General features: G+C 40.0%; 4 protein-coding genes across 5 annotated transcripts in view; 2 read left to right on the top strand and 2 right to left on the bottom strand.

The window, feature by feature from the left end:
- The first annotated feature begins 229 nt into the window (after positions 1 to 229).
- dnajb12b (DnaJ heat shock protein family (Hsp40) member B12b) lies at positions 230 to 5,130 on the top strand. Its single transcript, XM_023413393.2, has 9 exons — positions 230 to 528; positions 1,791 to 1,968; positions 2,070 to 2,215; positions 2,363 to 2,536; positions 2,624 to 2,694; positions 2,912 to 3,021; positions 3,565 to 3,737; positions 3,894 to 4,035; positions 4,161 to 5,130. Exons 1-8 carry the CDS (start codon positions 396 to 398, stop codon positions 4,013 to 4,015), a joined length of 1,107 nt encoding a protein of 368 aa, XP_023269161.1. The 5' UTR covers positions 230 to 395; the 3' UTR covers positions 4,016 to 4,035; positions 4,161 to 5,130.
- A 493-nt stretch (positions 5,131 to 5,623) lies between these two features.
- ddit4 (DNA-damage-inducible transcript 4) lies at positions 5,624 to 7,467 on the bottom strand. The gene is made up of 3 exons (XM_023413394.2): positions 7,314 to 7,467; positions 6,857 to 7,073; positions 5,624 to 6,751 (listed from the first exon to the last, which is right to left on the bottom strand). The coding sequence occupies exons 2-3, from the start codon at positions 7,035 to 7,037 to the stop codon at positions 6,252 to 6,254; spliced, it is 681 nt and encodes a 226-aa protein (XP_023269162.1). The 5' UTR covers positions 7,038 to 7,073; positions 7,314 to 7,467; the 3' UTR covers positions 5,624 to 6,251.
- Positions 7,468 to 8,917: 1,450 nt separating this feature from the next.
- anapc16 (anaphase promoting complex subunit 16) lies at positions 8,918 to 11,634 on the bottom strand. Its single transcript, XM_023413383.2, has 4 exons — positions 11,487 to 11,634; positions 11,098 to 11,251; positions 9,699 to 9,773; positions 8,918 to 9,603 (listed from the first exon to the last, which is right to left on the bottom strand). The coding sequence occupies exons 2-4, from the start codon at positions 11,237 to 11,239 to the stop codon at positions 9,494 to 9,496; spliced, it is 327 nt and encodes a 108-aa protein (XP_023269151.1). The 5' UTR covers positions 11,240 to 11,251; positions 11,487 to 11,634; the 3' UTR covers positions 8,918 to 9,493.
- An 89-nt stretch (positions 11,635 to 11,723) lies between these two features.
- The window catches only part of ascc1 (activating signal cointegrator 1 complex subunit 1), a 13,631-nt gene continuing 5,766 nt past the window's right edge, over positions 11,724 to 19,588 (top strand). The window contains exons 1-10 of one of the 2 annotated variants that reach the window (XM_087175860.1): positions 11,724 to 12,083; positions 12,577 to 12,679; positions 12,769 to 12,866; positions 12,959 to 13,137; positions 13,450 to 13,583; positions 14,343 to 14,462; positions 14,582 to 14,706; positions 15,366 to 15,439; positions 17,569 to 17,713; positions 18,929 to 19,532. In XM_087175860.1, coding sequence (XP_087031986.1) covers positions 11,969 to 12,083; positions 12,577 to 12,679; positions 12,769 to 12,866; positions 12,959 to 13,137; positions 13,450 to 13,583; positions 14,343 to 14,462; positions 14,582 to 14,706; positions 15,366 to 15,439; positions 17,569 to 17,685 — 1,065 coding nt within the window. In that variant the 5' untranslated portion in view covers positions 11,724 to 11,968 and the 3' untranslated portion in view covers positions 17,686 to 17,713; positions 18,929 to 19,532. Of the gene's footprint in view, positions 12,084 to 12,576; positions 12,680 to 12,768; positions 12,867 to 12,958; positions 13,138 to 13,449; positions 13,584 to 14,342; positions 14,463 to 14,581; positions 14,707 to 15,365; positions 15,440 to 17,568; positions 17,714 to 18,928; positions 19,533 to 19,588 lie in introns of those variants that run through there. The other variant, XM_023413382.2, reaches the window with a different exon arrangement.

The following is a 19,588-nucleotide window of genomic DNA, read 5'->3' as shown; positions in this document are numbered from 1 at the left end:
CCTGTGGGAGCGGTAGGGGGCCTTTAACATATCTGTGGCCAGGGGCCCATTGTCTCATAAACTGCCAATGGATTGAGGTGATGTTGAACTGAGGAGGCAGTTACAGATAGGCCAAAATGTATGAGGGTTAATAACATCCATAGCTTTTCACATTCATGACCTACATTTGAAGACGATTTGTCTCCATCTAGTGGAGAAATGAGGCAGCGCAGGGAGCCGACGCTGCCTTCACATTCCCAAAATCTCCACACACATGCGAGCAGCAGCAGCAGCAGTCGATCTCACAGCTGATACATTTATGTCACCAGCTGACACCATTTGCAGCATCCACATGACGGCATCAGCAGGCGCCTATATTTACTTCTGGTCCAGTTAGCCGCTGCTGCCCAGCTGCAATGGAGGTAAACAGGGACGAGGCGGAGCGCTGCATTGACATTGCAACTGCCGCGTTAACGAACGACCAGCCGGAAAAGGCGCAGAGGTTCCTGGAGAAGGCGCAGAGACTCTTCCCGACAGAGAAGGCCAAGGGTGAGTTAAAATGGCCGTGCCGGAGTAAAGGGGAGCTTCAGCTGGGGAGGTAGGTACGCAGCATCATCATCATCACCTGCAGCATCACCTGCATCCCGGATGAGCTCTGCAGCGCGTGCAGCCGGGGCCTGTGATAGCTCACTAGCTTTTGTGCAAAATACTGGCTACTGCATGTCATAATGTTGTCAGTGCAAGACAAATGAAACTGCCCCTGTGGTAGCTATTACTTATCAATTAAATATCATGTACACCCCCTCAACATGAAGCAGATAAGCGTGTCAGTGACAACACTTGTTATCGGCTGCTTTTCCATTAGACAGGCCCAGGCTAGCTAAACATAGAAAGTCAGTTAACTACAGAGCAAGAGAGGGTGAGAGGGACACAAAGACCCCTGAACGTGTCATTACTCTGTTTATTGCAGGGCTGAACAATTAATCCAAATATTAGGCCTATTGAAATATGGCAAAGTGCAATATCCAATTTGCAGAAGCTGCAGGTCACAACATACCATTATAAATACAGCATTGTGGTGTTACAGAGATGTCCCATCCTACAAATACTCCCAGAGTGTGAGGAAACATGCCTGTTTGGTACAGACCCCATCAAAGATCATATAAATATTTATGTTTATTTTTTTCAGTGAAAATAAATTTCAAAAATACCCACTCAAATTGTGACCAATATCACAGTCACCGTATATAATATATAATATAATATCCCTAGACCTACCGTCCCAGCTCCCGACCAAGAGATACAATAATATATGTATGATACAAAATGCAGAAAAGGGAGAAATACACGCACTACAGAAAAAATTATGTGTATGAATATGAAGTTTTGAGCACTAATGTAAAGTAAGGATGCTTCCAAAAACAATGTTAAACACAAATAGTTTTAATTTATCAATTAACTTCTTACAAAGTGCAGTAAATAGATTAAAAACTTTCAGTTTAAGGCTGCCACAGTTTCTGTTATATAACATACATCATCTAACTGCTGTCTTTAGTAGGCCATCTGGAAAAAGGGCTCACATAAGCTACGCCTACCTACAGTCTATTGTGATGTAAATGTGCTTACTACAGCATGTTACCTACTAATGCCGAGTATTCAAGTGTAATATGCCATGATATGTACTCTCCGTATGTAACAGGACCTGCCTGGTTAATCTGACCATTATCAGAGAGAAATGATCTTTCAGTCGCTCCCTCTCTATTCCTGAATATATTTTAATTCTTACAACATTGTCTTTGTATTGGTTCTAGTACTGCTGGACCTCATAGCAAAGAATGGATTTATACCCAGACAAGGCAGCCACTCAGAGTTCAGCGGGTCCTCGGGCCCTCGACAGCGACAGACCCCCAGTGAGAATACGAGACCCGAGGAGAAGCCTTCGGACACCTCAAAATCCTACTCGGCAGATCAGCTGGATGCTGTGAGGAGGTGAGGCTGATACTCGCGTACATCTGGTACTGTTAGAAGGAATAGTTTTCTCACTTTTTTATATGCAACCTGACATTGAGAGTCACGTGATCTCTACACAGGATAAAACAATGTAAAGACTTCTATGAAATTCTCGGGGTCCAGAAAAACGCCTCCGAGGACGAACTCAAAAGATCATATAGAAAACTCGCTTTGAAATTCCATCCAGACAAGAATCATGCTCCGGGTGCTACAGAGGCATTTAAAGGTACTGAACTTTGGCTCATCTCTCCAGTTGGTGACGTTAATGCAGAAAGCTAATTAGAAGCTATAATTATAGTCAGTAAAAGTGTCTTTTAGCCCTTCTTTCTGATGCTTAAACATAATTTGACTTTTGAATTTCCCTTTCCAAAAGCTATTGGGAATGCATATGCTGTTCTGAGCAACGCAAACAAAAGACAGCAGTATGATCAATGTGAAGAGGAGAGGAGACATCCTTCAAGACATGGTCCAGACGATGGGAACTTCGAGCCAGATATTTCGCCTGAAGACCTCTTTAATATGTTCTTTGGAGGAGGTTACCCGTCAAGTTAGTGTCACCGTTTTTGTGTTTTCATACCAGGTTATGCTGGTCATGATCTGTCCATTAACTGCTACATATGCTACATTAATCCAGGTAATGCTAATGTGTACACTAATGGGCGGATGCGTCATCAAAGGCGAGAGAGACGAGAACGACAGCGAGATGTGAGTTTGGTGTTATTATTAGAGCTCCTGCAGACTGCAGATATGCACATGATGTAATGTTATTGTTAAACAGCAGGGGGAGACATTGAGTTGTCTGTAATTTTACCTTCTTGAGATGCACTCTGCAATATGCAAGTCTTTTCATAGATTCTTTTTTAACCAGACAGAGGGCTGGGGAATGTTTCTGAATCAGCTGTTGGTGATGTTTTCTTCGCAGGGAGGTCTTGCTCTCTTCGTGCAGGTCATGCCCATCCTCATCCTGGTTATTGTATCAGCTCTCAGTCAGATCATGGTCAACAGCCCCCCCTACAGCCTCAGCTTCAGGCCGTGAGTGCTGATCCCTGCTCTGAAAGCCTGCCTAAGAAGGATGTTATTAAACACAACTAACTGTTGTTTTTTGCAAAATTTGCGAGGGATTTAGACAAAAGATTATCTAGATGTTACATAAAATTCAGCATAATCCAACCCAGGTTTTTTCCATGATGGCTAATTATCAGATTTTCATGCAGTTTTTTTTGCACAAGCTGGCAAGCAAAGAATGCTGCGTGTGTGGAAATGTCACTGATTTATAGATTAAGCAGCAAAAAAATAGATTTGCTCTCATAGTTCTTGAAGTTATTTTAAGATAGATCCATTATATTGACTCTTCAGTTGCTTGTTTGATTTCTTGATGCTGTTTCAGTTAGTTCCAAATAATCATGTTGTCTGCCTTTGTGTTTCAGATACACTTGTGTAGCTTCTGGCCCGTACGTGAGCCATTATCAGCCATGAGTCATGTTAACAGAGACAGACGGTGCCACATCTGTCATCCCTGTCGCTGTCACATGGTCACATGATATGTCTCCCACACTTGGTCCTATCTTTCTGCAGGTCAGCAGGTTATACCCAGAAGAGGCTGACGGAGAACCTGAAGGTGCCATATTATGTGGGGGAGCAGTTCTCCAAAGAGTTTGCTGGAATGAATCTGAAGAATTTGGAGCGGACGGTGGAGGATGATTATATTTCTAACCTTCGCAACAATTGCTGGAAGGAGAAACAACAAAGTATGTTTGCCAGGAAAACAAATCGTGCTTATTTATTTATTCATCCATGAATATTGACTGTTGCTTCCGTCATTATCAATTCTGGGGAAAACGATTAAAAACATATTCAGATTTTATTTTGTATCTTTCATGAATTGTTCCTGTTGTTTCCTGCAGAGGAGGGCATGCTATACAGAGCCCGCTATTTTGGAGACACTGATCTGTACCAAAGAGCACAGAGGGCTCGCACACCGAGCTGCGCCAAGCTGTCCGAGATCACAGCTTCATTACATGGTTGAAGCTGCTTCCATAATTCAAAGCAAGTTCTCTAGACTACGACTTTTTTTTTTTTCATTTCTTAACACTTTTTTTTTTTTTTTTAGTGGCTACCTGCATGTTTTCTGTCACTCATTGTTCTCTTGTTTTTTTTCTTGTCGTCTCCAGAGTTTCCAGAATCAACACAAAAGATGACTGGCTGTAAATAGATGAGCTTTACCAATCTGGAGACTGAAGATGACTCAACAAGCAACACAAACAGACCAGCACCAATCTGCATCAAACTGACCACACGAACTGGTTGAAACTATGAATTTTAGTATGTGAAAATTCAATGTAATCTAATATAATGTTATGAAATGGAAAAGCCACTTAAAATAGCTTGTCCTCCTGACAACATACGGGTTTGGAAAAAAAAGCAAAAAAAACAAACTCTCCAAGCCCAACTTTTGACTGGACCGCTGTGACGCTGGCAGAGGTCACATTATGGTTTTTTGCGAGAATGCAGTATGAAAGCAGAGCTTAGTGAGGTTAGATATTGTCATACGGATCACATTCATGTAGCAGTCGAGTAGATACCACAGCAAAAGCTTCCTCTTTCATTTTATGCAGTCAGATCAGTGGGGGGGGGGGTGAGTTTTAGGGAGATTTGCTGATTTGACTTCAAATGCACATTCTGAAACTATGCAGGAATAATGTGAAACCTCTGATGAATATACACTCATGTCTAAGGTTTGTCAGACATACGAACACTGAGATTTGTCGTCTTCTGCTATATGTGTGTGTGTGTATGTGAGATTATTAGGAGATGTCCCTTTACACTTTGCCTCCCTTAATTGTATTAAGGATAGAATTATCAAATGTAACTTGATGGCACTTCACAATAAATGCCAAGAGAATGAGAGATGTGCCTACCCACAAAGTGGGGCTTTAACAGGTTGTAGTTTTGGAGCGTGATGTCTCATATGTTGGAAAAAGCAGTCTTTGTCACACTTTTTAAGTTTATAGTAGGCTATTTATTCTCTGTATTATTTATCTTAAAAAAAAAAAAAGGATTATCAAACCAGTACAGATCTTGCTCACTTTTTCCACCATGTTTTTACTCCCAGATGAAAATAAATATGGATGCTTAAAACGTGTTGGAAGTGGCTCATGACTCCGAGCAGAACGAGAACAGAATGTGGAAATGAAAGCTCAGTCAGAAACATTTAGCGCATAAGAACTACCGACTTGGCTGGACCGACTGAGACGGGGAACTGGAAACACGGCGCTTCACCCGTTTTAGAGCAGACGTGCAGCATGTGCCCGGCAGGAACTGCAGCGTCACATTCTTTCACCGCAAATGTACTCAGCTGTGTTTGGCAGATGTTGCACCTCTGCAGTCTGTTTTTGACTTGCGCACTTTTCGTCAATTTTGTGCATGATATGGCTGGCTCATGTTCCTGTCAGCTGATCTGTGTGACAATACAGCTGAATATTATTCCTCAGTTTCCCATTATTTCTGTGTGGGAGAAAAACTTGTTCTTTTCATAATATCCACAATTTCCATAGGAAACGTGAACTTGGATGTAAAACTGCAAATGGATCATTTGAATCCGACAGATTTCATGAAATAAAAACAGAAAAGAGAATTGTTAAAAAAATAATTTATTTGCAATCATGAAAGTACAAAAACAGTGCAATGTTATGAGTATTTGAATATCAAATAAATAAAGTCAAAAGCAAGACTGATCTACACAGATACAGGATGAAGTTACATTTGAAATATTAGCCACAGCTTACACTTATACTGCACAAGGCAAGCACTGGTAAGCCTTTGCTCTTGAATTCAAGCAGTCACTAAGGTCCCTAATGGTATGCTTATAGTACAATTCATCACTTGGAGTACAATTCAGTTCATTGCCTTGTAAAAAAAAAAAAAAAAAAAAAAAGAAAAGAACACAATAATCTTCAATGACTATAACCATATAGCTAGCTGCCATCATGTGGTTTCAATAGAAACTGAGGTACGCACTTTAATACTTGCAAAAATGCCTATTTACCGGATATAGCATGATGGTTATACATTTGTAATTTCAAATCTGAATGTCAATGAACAGCAGCACGCTGCTGCAGGTACCATAAACTTCAACTCCCTTACATTAGGAACAATTGGCAACATCATGACAAAGTCCATCCTTGCACTTCAGAAGGCATCACACATACAGTAATAGTAATAAGGCCCTTCTGTGACATTAACTGGGCGGCCACTTGCACTTCTCAACATTCCTCAATGAGCAGTTCTTCAGAACAATACAGTTTCTTCTTTATCACACAGAAACCAGTACTAAGTTTAATAGCTTGTCTCACTACTGGAGTGGAAGCGGACTTTGAGCTAAAAAGTCCTTGGATTTTGGGCCACAGCCCCCCAGACTCTAGCCTCAACACTAGAGTCAGCTGAAAGGTGGGGACAAGGTAGGGGTCCACCGATAGCTGTCCCATGCTCTCAAAGACAGCCCCTTGCTCCACACAAAGGTCAATGAGAGCCCCTCTTAAACCGCAGGGCTCACTAGCTGCCAGGTGAAGGAGCTCCTGTCCGATGTGCTCCAGGAGTTTCTCGGGAATGAGCAGCTTGGTACATCGTAAGGCGCACTCTGAGTCTTTGGCTTCTCTTAGGCTTCGTGCGATAAGGTCCACTACTTCTTTCAGGATTGTCTCCTCCATTGGATTGTAAAACAGGTCTTCATTGGAGGGAGACAGGTCGCTGGAGATGTCTGACCCTGTTGAAAAGACACACCTGGTTAGAACTGCAACCATGCATGAAGACGAGGATCAAATTCACATCTCCAATAAAGACTGTTAGATGCATTTGCAGCACTGCTTACCTGAGTCTGAGAGATCACTCCTGCTGCCATTGTTGTACCCCAGCTCAATGCTGCTGTTGGAAGATGTGCTGAAATCCGTCAATCTTTGCACCAGCTTGCCCCAGGACAGCCTCCTGGGGCTGCTGTCCACTGGAGAAGGGGGTGAGCTACTGGTATCAGTGGGTGCAGAGAGAGCAGGCATGTTTGTCCTCTTTGCAGTTGCTGCTTCTGTGGTCAGCTGTTTATGAGGAAACAAGAACAACAGATGAGCACTGAAAACTCGGGATGAACGACAGTAGCTAACAGTAAAAATACACGTAATGAAGACACATTTTAAGTTAAGCTGGTTTAAGAGTGTATGAACAGCATAAGTTTACAGCAAGAACATCTTTGTTTGGAGGTAGCTTGCAGCTGTTTAACTGTTCAAATTAGCTACAAAGCTAGCAAAAAAAAATGTTATATTTGACATCATACTTACAGCTTCTTCTAAAATGGCGCTGTTCGAGTCCGTTGTTCTCTTGTTGAAGACAGTTATTTGGATGGTTATTGTCTGCTAAAACAACTGTCTGGAAACTTCTTACCCCTACGCTCGCACTATCTCACACCAGCTGCCAAGCTCTGCGATCTGTCCTGCAACAATGTATATATAGGAGCTGCTAGGGCCACGCCCACGCCCCTCCAGTCAGCCAATCGAAAAGGGAGGCACGCCATCTGACCTGTATCCTGCCTGGTAACATGCCAGCAGAGAAGGACAAACACTAGGAAGAGATGGGGGGATGGGGTGATGAATAACAGATCCTAGCGTTATGGAAATGTACAGGGACTTGCCTGGGCTTGCAAGGATCATATTGTATTTCTTTGTTTAATATCCCGCATAAGCATAAATAAATATCTCTGCTGTGTGCGCACTCGGATTATTGACTGCATTGATTAAAAGTCCGTGCAGGCAAGGCTCAGCTGGTTCAGTGTTGCAGTGCACATTACGTCACCTGTTTTGCTGAACCATTACATCAGATTTTTTCATCTGCCACAAAGAGATGCAAACACAGTCAGCTGCAGCTGGATACTTGATAAAATGCTAATATTTTATGTCCATAAAGATGTATGACAGGCATTTATCTTCCAATAATGAACAATAATAATAACAATGAAAACATGCAGGAATATGATTGCACCAGAAGCTGATACTATTGAATTATTTCTCTAGCATTTATTATTGTTTCAAATATGTTTTGGTGCTATCAAAGAAATGCTGCATGAAACAATTGTAGTGCAAAGCAGAAACCATTGCTATGTCTTTCTGGCAGCTCCATACTGTACCTGACATACTCAATGTTTGCTCAAAGAAAAGTTTTTGGAAAGCTGCCAGACATATGCTGCGTTGCTACACGTGAGTGGGATGGACTGTATTTTATGTCAGGGAGGAACTGAAAGACATAAACACGTGTAGGCACAGTATGTTCTGAGGGGGATGTTATGAATTGGAGTCATCATTGCAAAGTTTCTGTTGGGGGAAAAAAAATGTTTGTTCCTTTTTTTTTTCTTACATAGAGAGAACATCGACTAAGGTTACATTCCTCTGCAACTCAAGGAAAAACACTAAAACTTCTGAGAACTATGAGCAAACAACTTGTTAAGTTAAACAATTCATTTTAGAACACACTTTCTAGGAAACTAGAATGAACAGTTATAAAATGAACTATTGAACTTTTAGAAGGAAATTTAAGCTCCAGCTAGAGGTGTGTCTTCTAATGTCCAGGGCCGTCCTCAGAGCAGTACATTCTGTACGTTCCCACCCCTCATTTGTTTCAAAACACTCATTCCCCAAGCAAAACACCGAGATCTGCACGTTTCCTCACTGTACACAGTGTACACACCGCAGAGACTTGAGGTGGAAACAATCACATCAGTGAGTTTCAGAGGAACATTTTCAGCGACAGATATGCAAATTGAGACAACGGAAAACAAAACCACACAAAGATTTAATTGTCTAGCAGCAACATAACAGAAACGAAATAGTAGTTGTGGGTTGGGACTATAAACTATACAACACCAAGAAAAACAAACAGCAAGAGACCCAAGAAATGTCCAAGTATGACTTTATTTACAAGCTCTCTTTGTTTTCTCTCAGGGCTGTTGGAACAAGCAGCGATGAGGACCCACACAGAGAGGAGGATAGACTGAACAGGCACCAGGTTTTCAGAGTTATGAGTTACAGTGCAGCCATGTGAAAACACAATGCCTCACTTTAAGAGATTAATTACTTTACCAAATATATTTTTTTTGCCTGAGGCTTAGCGCAGATTGGACTGGCAGAACACTTTGTCTTAAACCAGCTGAAAAATCTATTAACAGCCTATTACAAAACTTTAAATTGCTTAGTTATTAATATAAGATTTTTTTTTTGTTGACAAGGGTTTATTATGGTATGCTGGGTCAAATATAACAAGCTGTTTTTAAAAAAGCAAACCATACTCGTACGATTGTAAAAGTGACAAAATAATACATCTCACATTCAGTATCTCCAGATAACATTTCACATTATATCGAATAAAACCATAGAGGAGGAATATAATTTATGAACTGATATAATCCGTCTCCTTCCCTTTTCCTTATATTTGGCTGATTTATTAACCAAAGGCATCTTGATCTCTTTATTTATGACGGTGTAAATCCCAATAGCTGTTCAATGGGTTTGTACCGCCACTCATCTGCTTCCAGCTCCTCCACCAGGCTTGCAAGTTTCTCCATTCGAGACACTTGTTGATCTGGAAGAAAACAAAACAGTTACTTAATCAGGACACCAGTCTTCATTGGACCAAGCAAAAATAAACAAATTTTGCATGTACCGTTACTGGCTTACCATGTTTAACCTGTTTGAGTGTTGAGGCAACTTGGTAGCTGAATACAGACTCACATAAAAATCTGTCAGATCCGTCTAAAAAGAAACACAAAATAGTTAAGAAGTTAAATGAAAAGATTTCTTTACCCTTGTAAATATGTCAAAATGAGGCTTTTGAGCTACTTTAGAAAGAGAACTTCGGGTTAAATATTATGTAAATTCAGCATTATGTAAAAGGGCTATTCAGAGTTTTGAAATAGTTAAATACTAATGACACAAAAACAAGAAAACAAAGAGGAACAGCTTGAGACCTTCAGCATGACTGCAGTCCTATTCATTACTTTGTTGGTTGTTTTTAACCTTGCCGCACTCTGCTGCCAAGCTAACCACGTTAATTAGTGTATTTTCAGCTACATAGGCAACAAAGAAGGAGTAATAGAACCAGATGGCCTTTCACTCCCATAAACACATCCTATGTGCAGGAGCAATGAAGATGTAGTGAATGAAGTAAAGTGGGTGGACAAGTACACTTGGCTGCTGGCTTAACATTAGCTTTGGGTAAAGCACAAATACACATGTTCAACTAGAGTTTGGCTTGTATGCATCAGTCAGAAAAACAGATGCTTACGTAGCTCTGTGACTTGTCCATAAGCCTCAGCACTGAAATGATGATGAAAAATTTAAAATGATGATTGCAATTGCATGACAGCCACACACTGTCAGGGACTAACTTATTTGGCCCAGTCTCTCTCTATGTAATTGTATGATTTCGATATTAATTAATTTTGTTTAAACTTTATTTAATCAGGTAGTCTCACTGAGAGTTATATCTTTTAAGAAAGAATTGAGAACAAGGAAAGCATTCAGACAAACATACAATTAGCAAACAGAAATAACACAACTAAGACACATCTAATAAAAACATCACAAGAGTCATATAAGACATCCAACAATAAAGGTCAAAAATCTCCAACGGGTGTAAAGCCCTCTAGTTTAAGAGTGGTTTGCAGTTCATTGCATTTAAAAAGGTACAAAGCCCCTAAAACCCGTTCTGCCAAGATTAGTGGGTAAATAAGGAATATCTAAGGTTAGGTATTTGCTGGGTCATGCACTGTAATTGTAGGATTTCAATGTTAAAAAGAGATGTGAGGTGGTTTGGAGGTGTACAGTAAAAGCTTTATAAATGAATATCATGAGTTCATTATTTCTTCTTGTCTGTAAGGAAGACCACCCAACTTTGTGATACAGGGAATAATGATGAGTACGAACTTTGACGTTAGTGATAGAACATAAAGCACTATGATAAACAGGATTCAGCTGAAATAATGATGGGACAGTATGAAAGCACAGAATGTCTCCATAATCAGGTTGTTGGTAGGAGAGAGATAGCTTAAGTCTTAAGCTGAGTGTCTAATCTTACCTTCCATCATTTCACCTGCTCCTTTGGGATATGTGTACAGGACTTTCCTTGGGGGTATGAGCTCTGAAGCACTGAATCCAGAGCCAGTGACTGAGCTGCCACTCACACCTCCCGCAGAAGAGGACGAAGAAGACGCTGCCATCGCCTTAGGAAACTGTAAAAAAAAAAACACACACACTAAAGGCTGAGGAAGGCAGTTGAGCTTAACCAAACCAGCTTGCAAACGTTAATGTTAGCAGGTTTGAGGTACAATCAACTGCTACAACTACTGCGTGGCTAGCAAGAAAGCTAACTATCCTGCTAACACCAATGACGACAATAACCATCCACCGTTAGTTATTAGACACAACGTGGAAATAACTAACCTGTTTTCTAACAGTATGACTTACCGACGGTATCCCAGTGAATCTATAATGACTTTAAATCCACGCAGTTGTTTCTGTTGTTTGTTTGTGTAGTTGGCTTCCTTCTAGTTTACGACAAAGACAGCATTTTACGTTTCAAGCGCTGGTGTGCTCGCCACAGATTTCTAGACGATGTGGATAGATCGCTAGCATCAGTTTTCACAGAGTGGATGTTTATTTCCGTTTCTGGGTCTACTAACACGCAGCCAACGTACCACTGATATGTGAACGCCAACCGACTTGAACGTTACGACGCTGAAGTCAGACCCCGATTCGACAGTTAAGGGGGAAGGGAATCGGTCCCTCCCTTGGCAACCGATTGGGAAGCTAACTTCAGCGTAGTAAAGTTACATGTACCCATAAACTATATTCAAATAGCTAGCTAGCTAAACTAGCAGTGAGCTACCCAGACACTTATCTATATTGTTACTTAGCTTAGGTTTAGCTAACGGCATCAAGTTTACATTATGGAGGTTTTACGTCCAACTATTATCAATATAAATGGAAGAATGTACCGAAAAAATATCATTAAGGAAGAACATTATGAGGAGGAAGAGGATTTCTCCTACATGGGGCAACAAGGTTGGTCAAGTGTTAACAGCTAGAATACATATACTCTTGCAAGTTTATTAGATACATTGCTAAAACGAATGCAGTGTAATTCTGCTGTCCTGCAATAAATGCCCCCATTAAAGTTATAATGTTCAGTTTGTGTTTAAACTGTGTTGATTCAACTATATGGTTTTGGTGGCAGGAGTCTGTGGTGCTGTTGAACTGTACTGTATTATACAAAGTATCTGTGTCTGTCTGTTGTTTAGCCTACCCTCAATGATTTGAATGGATTGGACAAAATAGTAGGAACACCTGTCAACATAACGCATTGCAGTTCAACAGCATTACTGAATACATCCTCCATAATGAACATACAGTTTGAACAAAACCTGAACATTAAAACTTTGATGAAGCAGAATTGAATGCAGGTCTGCTGTGTCAGACTGCGTTAGTTGCATTAGACTACGATGTTGTCAGGCTGTAGCCACAATAATATAATAAGTTTGTGATTTACCATATTTAGAGAGTGAAGACCTAGCAGAAGATGAAATCTGTGATACCCACTCAATTGATAAGACTGAAAAAGGATACCGCTGTGCCATTGATGTCCCAAGTGTTCTTTACAAGTGAGTTATCTACAAAATGCATATGAAGTTTTGTTTCTAAGCAGCGTAATGGGAGTCCATGTTTCCTTGTTTGCTTCGTTGTTCCTCAGATACATCATTGGGAAAAAAGGAGAGACACGCAGACGTCTAGAGTCTGACACAAAGACATCTATCAGCATCCCCAAACAAGGAGTGGAAGGACAGATTGGTGAGGATTAAGAGCAAATCTAGCCATCATAAAACAGAGCAAGAGCATGCTTTGAAAGGATTTTCTGTCAACTTTCTTCCATCTTCTAACAGTTATCACAGGTTCCCATAAAGCTGCAGTCTCGTCTGCAGTCACACGAGTTGAGGTCCTTATCGAAAGTTTCCGGAGAAAGCAGCCTTTCACGCACTTCCTGTCATTCCCTCTCAATGATCCTAAAGTTCAAGAAGGATTCCTGCAGTTTAAAGACGATGTGTTGCAGCAGTGTTCACAGGTACATAATTATATACCATATCCAATTTCACAATAAGGAACTGTGATTTCCTTTTATTTTCATTTTATTATTTTCCATTTTGTATTACTTTACTTTTGCTATATTTTTATTCTTATTCTTCTGTGATGCATTTGTGGAGAAAACGCTAAGACACATTCTTTGTATGCTTGCTTGATTTGGAGGCAGTATTGAAAGAAATGTAAATATGAATAGTGAAAATGAGGGGCAGTGACGGCCATGTATTGTTGTAGATCAACACATCATACTGTTAATAAATGATATGTTCACAAATTGTTGTAACATCATGTGTAGGATCATGGAGTAGAGGGAAGCATCTTTCAGAACGCTGCAAAGCTTCACCTGACAATCGGCACCCTGGCCCTGTTAAATGAGATGGAAGTGAGAAAAGCATGTGAACACCTCCAAGAGTGTCAAAACTTCATCAGGTAGGGGCCGGACTATGTTATTATATCATACTAAGATTTTAACCATGTAACAAAAAAATACTGTCTTCATTTGAGATTAAAACAAGACTTAATGAATGAATGAAATTACTGCTTTAAAGGATAGGATGGTTGATATTCTATATTTTGCTTATTGTTACAAAGCCCATGAAAACAAAGAATGAATTAATTCTGCTAACAAGTATTGCCTCTGAAGCCAAAGCTTGATATAACTTCCTTTCTATCACAATACACCATTGTCTGACAGACATGTTCTTTCATTACGATCAACATGGACACTTCAGTATTTTCTTAGTAAATCCCACATACACCTTTCTGCTGCTGTAAATACTCACTCGGGCACCAAATCCACAGTTGAAAGTAGTCCCCAACAAATACAGTATTTACATCATTCATGGGATTTGCTAACATTAAGAAAAATAAAGATTATCACCCGCTTGATCCTTAAAGATAAAGATTGTATTAGATGTAATTAGATTGGATTTGATTGTGTAGATTAGATAAGGTCACAGTTAATTGTGAGATTCTGCTAAAAAATCTCTGGTTTTACAAGCCAGCTCTGTTGCACATACACAGCACAATAAGATTTCACAGACAGCTGCTGTGCATTCCGTCATTTTGCTTAACCCTTGGTGTAAACACATCAAAAAACCATAAAAATAAATTGTAGAGTCAACCCTAAACTATAAACCTGGTGTGTGAGTGCACCGCATGAGTGTGCTTTGTGTTGTCTTTCATCAGGAACATCACAGAAGGAAAACCTCTGCTGTTGGAGGTGACAGGTATAGAGTACATGAATGATGACCCAGCCATGGTGGATGTCTTGTATGCCAAAGTCAATGTGAAAGACAGATCTGACAAGTGAGTGCAACCGCAGCAAATCCTGTGAAGAAACAAATCAATTTAAAAGGTTGACACATCAGCGTTTAAAAATGTTCCTGCTGCTTGAATCTCTGTTTCTGTGTTTTTTCACACTTTAGGTTGCAGACGATTGCAGACCAGCTGGTAGAGCACTTTGTCTCTAAAGGGCTGATGGTCAGAGAGTGGGACAGAGTGAAGCTGCATGGCACTGTGATAAACACGCTGTTCAGAAAGGACTCCACAGGTAAAAACATTACATACACATGATGGGCTAACCATCACTAATGCAAACAGCATCTGAGCCTGTAGCTTGTGTGAAAACAAACCTATTGACCTGCTGTGATCGCATTGGTAGCTCCTACCCTGAACCTATTTGCAAATGTCCCCTTATTATCTTTTTGGCTTGGACGGGAGCTGCAGTGACGACAAAGCTGAATCTTGAACAATTACAGCTACAAATTCCTGTGGAGTGGCAGCATAGGGCAGCTACTTCTGTGTTTGGCCACAGCTCTGTTTATGTGCACAAAGCAGCGTGTTTTCCAAGTACCGTGACAATGGCTTCATTCATTTTTGCCATGGATCAAGTCCAGCCCCAGTTTTTCAAATTTGTACTGGGCTGAGCAACAACACTGCTCAAGAGAAGGATCATGTCACTGCTGACCATGTTTACCAGCATGAGGACACATCCTACTAAAAATTCAGTGTTTTTTTTTCTCCTTAGTACCTGTTTCCCAAGCTAATTTCACAAACTAACTGATCTTTGTTCTCACTTTATTATTGTACTACAACTATAAAACTGTATCAGGAAGTAAACATGTTTATTTGATCAAGAGATAGCATATCTGTATTTTTTTGTCCTATGCTTTATTGTTGAGCTTGTCTTTTACTCTGGTGTTTTTCCAGTTGAAGACACAGGCGGCCCAGGAAGACAAACCATGAGCGATAGAGAGGCTTTTGATGCCAGAAACATATTAAAGGTTAGAGGAAATTTACCCTTGCCTGCCTTTTTAAATGACAAAATTATAACCATCCAGACTTGTGCTCACTGCTTGACAGCTGCTCTCCCACATATACCAGATAACAAATTGCGTATGAGGATTTTTAAGTAGTTTTAAGCTATAGTCCAAATGAACAACATAAACATGGCTTTACTTAAAAATTCCTTAAACACCCTTTATTTGATCATTGTGATCAATTCCTAGAAGTGCAACCTAAAATGTGAAAACATAGCAAAGGTAAGCTATGAGAGAAATGAGAAGTGGTAAACTAAAACATTCATGGAATTGAACTAGATCTCTGTTGCTTTATCAAATCAGCTGCAGTGATATTGCATCATACTGATCCAACTTTGTCTGCATATTCCACATACTGTATTTGGGTTTTTCAACTGTTCTTGACATTTCCACTGCTTTTGGAGTCCCACTGGGATATGTGAGCTTGCCAGCTTATAGGTCTTTAAACAGAGAGATGTAGGTCTTTGGTTAGAGCAGCACAGAAGCATGCACAGAGGATAATCAAGTTCATTTGGGGGCTGATTTCGCTCTTACCGAATATTGCGAAAGGTTTCGAGCTGGGACTAAATAATTATGTTCCCATATCAGGTGCAGCGTTGGCTGTTTAATTAAATGATCTTCTAGAAGCTAGTCATGGTTGCCTGGATTTCAGAACAGAAATAACATTGATGACTGTCTCCTCCTGTCTGTAGTAGTGGGGGAACACTGATTCGTTCTAGTTTATTATGAGCATAATGAGCAGTTATGAGATGGTCTGTTTTGCCTAAATCTCCCACATTGTAGGTTCTACTGAGGGCAGTACATGTCATCAGCCGTCATTACAGTGTTGTTTCTCTCTAGGTCCTCTGCTGTGTGACAGACATTAGACTCTCAGTATTCATTATGGCAAGTACATGTCAGCTGACAAGTCAAGGAATTAAATATTATGTTAGGCTACATAAAAATGCAAAACTTGCAAATTAATGATTGAGGAAGTGATCAAAACAAAGGTCAGGCAGATCTACTACACAGTGACATGAAGTAGATAGTCAGTTGTGAGTTCATTTTCCTTTGTTGATGAGTAATCTTTACTTTGAATCTTCTTCACAATCAATCCTTGTTTGTTTAACATTCAAACAAAGTCCTAAAGTATTGGATTCTAAAAATCTATTACGTGACAGTGAAAAGTCTGAAATATATATTTATGCTAGAGAAGAACTAGTTTGTACGATGCTGCTGTCCGAAAAGCGTTTACAATTGTTCTGAGCAGCCACAGTTGAAGGCAGAGTGAAAAGAGAGAGTGAGGGCGAGACACAAATATTGTTTAAGTATTGGGATAAGAGTGCATAATATGTCCTGGAAGGAACTCATAGCGTTACTTTCTGTTGTATAAGAAATAGTTGTGTAACCAATGGAAAAAGAGAGCTTGAGAGAGAAGCTTATTTTCTCACCTCCGCACAGCACACCAGTCGCTGTGTGAAGTGGGTGTGAGTGCGGATCGTTGGTTTCACAAAGTTATAGAAATTGTCGGACACAGCTCATCCAATTCCAGCATCAGAGAGGTGTCCTGACAAGCTTTTCTCCTGAGTGTACCTCTTCACAGTATATTGATTAAACCAGTTTTTTTGTCCTTTATACACCTATAAAGTTCAAAGAGGAGAGTTTTGATTGATTTTCTTTTTCAAAGAAACACTTAAAGGCAGACTATAAAATGTTCCAGATGTTTTTTCTTTGTGAGTGAAATTGACACTGCAGATAGAAAACTCTGAAATTCACCTTCCTTTCTTCTTTGATGCAGAGGTCTTCACTGTTTGAATACCAAAATCCTTGGTTTTCTTTTCTTCTGTCTGAAAATGATACAAGGTTGCCTAGCAAGTGCTCAGTCGTCTGTAACCATGGCAACGCCATTTTTGTGACTGACAGTTTATCTTCTTTTCTCCAAAGAGTTTAACCACTGGGGTCGACTTTTTAAATGTTTTCTAAATCATGCAGTTTTTTTTGCCTGTTATTGGGAAGATGCATTAAATGTAATTCAAAATTTGCTAGAACGATGATGAAGTTTTGTATTATTGAAGTTTTTCATCATATAAAGACATTTGCTGTTTTGATTACAGAAATTTGGTGCTTATCGTTTTGGAGAGTTTGAGCTGAACACTGTTCTGCTGTCCCAGAGATATTCGACAGACTGTACGGGCTACTACACCTCTGCAGGGAGCGTCAACTTCTCATGAGCTGCCACAGAGCTGAGCCTATTCTGAGGTAAGAATTTAAGTTAAATAATAAAGTAATAAAATTTCTAGTTTAGAAGAACACTGATTCAGACTCCTCTGTGTTGTCCAGTAGGTGGCAGTATAGGATTTTTAAAAATTGCAGATAACTTGCTACACCTGAACCTGTATCTGAACCAATTTCTCTGTTTTATAAAGTCCATTGAAAGCAGTTTATGGGGCAAAATAAAATGAGTGCAGAATGATTGAAATTTCAGACTGAAGCTCATTCTTTAGATAAAATTACATGCAAATCCATTCTGAAATACTCTAGGCAGTGGAATTTGTGTTTTTGTACTTAAGTCTCCAGACATTTGGTTCTCTTCAGGGAATCTGAGTCAAACAACATCAAAGTAAATGACAGAAAACATATTTTAATGGAAGAGAGAAGCAAAAAAAAAAAAAACTTCACAGTTCACCCTACTTTTGTCTCGACAGAGAACAAACTTGCAAAGAATGGAAATGTTTCATTTTGCATGGGAATCCCAGTCAAATCGTGTTTCCTTGTAGGCAATGTTGTTCTGCTAGAAGAGGATCAGGGCTATAGATTTAGTTGATAGAGCAGCTGTGTGTATGAAATTGGATTGTTGACATAAGTTGAGTTAGATTTGGGAATAAGCTTTAGATCAGTCTTTTTACATTGTCATTTGAGATGTAACAAATATATAATGACCGACACTTTATTGAACACAGTGGTGAAATCTAAGTGTATTTATACTTAAGTACAAATTTTAGATACTTGTATATGAGTATAACCATTTGTTCAGCATAAACCTCCACTCATCTACATTTCAGAGGCAAATATTGTACTTCACACTCCACTACATGTATCTGACAGCTACAGTCACTTTGTAGATCAAGATTTTATGTAGAAAACCATCTTATCTTTCTTTAGCCCACCCTGTATTTTTATACGCTCTGACTTTTACAAACAGATTGTAAGAGTTAAGCATTTTATGATTGAGCTCATGTGACATTCACAGGCACAAGTCATAATAGAAGTTTCAAAAATAAATTGTGAGCCAAACCAGAAAGCTTTTATAGCTGCTGAAACATGCTGCTTGAGTTTCATGCTGATCAGATCTCATCCACACACTACTGGATAATAAGTATTACCCATTTCCTTTCATCCCACTGCCTCATGAATGTGTTAATGCGTCACTGACATGATTTATTATACCAGCCTTGGTTTTCTTTTTTTTCCCAGTCTTCTTTATCAGTGCCCTTCCCACACGAGACGCAACCTTGTTCCCACTCCCGTCTGTTCAGTGTGTCAGTGAATACAGACATCGGACACAGAGCCTGGCCACTTGCTCTTGCCGTCAGAGCTTTTTTTTCAGCCCTACCCTCAGCTGCCGATGCTCTCTGCTTGGCATGCAGGAGGGCGGTTGCCGAGCGGCCAAAAGTTACACTGATGGAAACTGAGGGCACTTTTTGTTTGTCAGCTCTGCCATCCCATGCTGTCCACCCTTCCATTTCAGCCATGGCTTGATTTATTTTTTTCCTATGCTCCTGGAGCTGTGTCAATAACACCATTAGATGGGGACATGCAAATTTCATCATCGGAAAACAGCCAGCCAGCCAGCCAGCCAGCCAGCCAGCCAGCCATGCATGCATTGACTGTTGCACTGTCTGGGCATATAATTTATCTTTTCAGACCCAGAAAAAGGGCCTAATTATCCACTCCCTGTCTCCTGAGAGCATGCTTGTTAGTGGGTCAGGAGTACACATCCAGCTTAGTGCCACTCTCAGGTAACCAATACAGCAAGGTTTCTGTGAATTGCCAATACTATTGCTCATAAAAACAGAGAGAGAGAGAGAGAGAGAGAGAGAGATGGTTTGCAAGTTAATGAAATTCACTGAGATT

The sequence above is a fragment of the Seriola lalandi genome, unplaced genomic scaffold, assembly GCF_002814215.2.
Source record: "Seriola lalandi dorsalis isolate HSWRI2012SDOR001 ecotype SW California unplaced genomic scaffold, Sedor1 jcf7180002054516, whole genome shotgun sequence".
Classification (NCBI taxonomy): Eukaryota; Metazoa; Chordata; class Actinopteri; order Carangiformes; family Carangidae; genus Seriola; species Seriola lalandi.
This window is presented reverse-complemented; position numbering and strand designations above follow the sequence as displayed.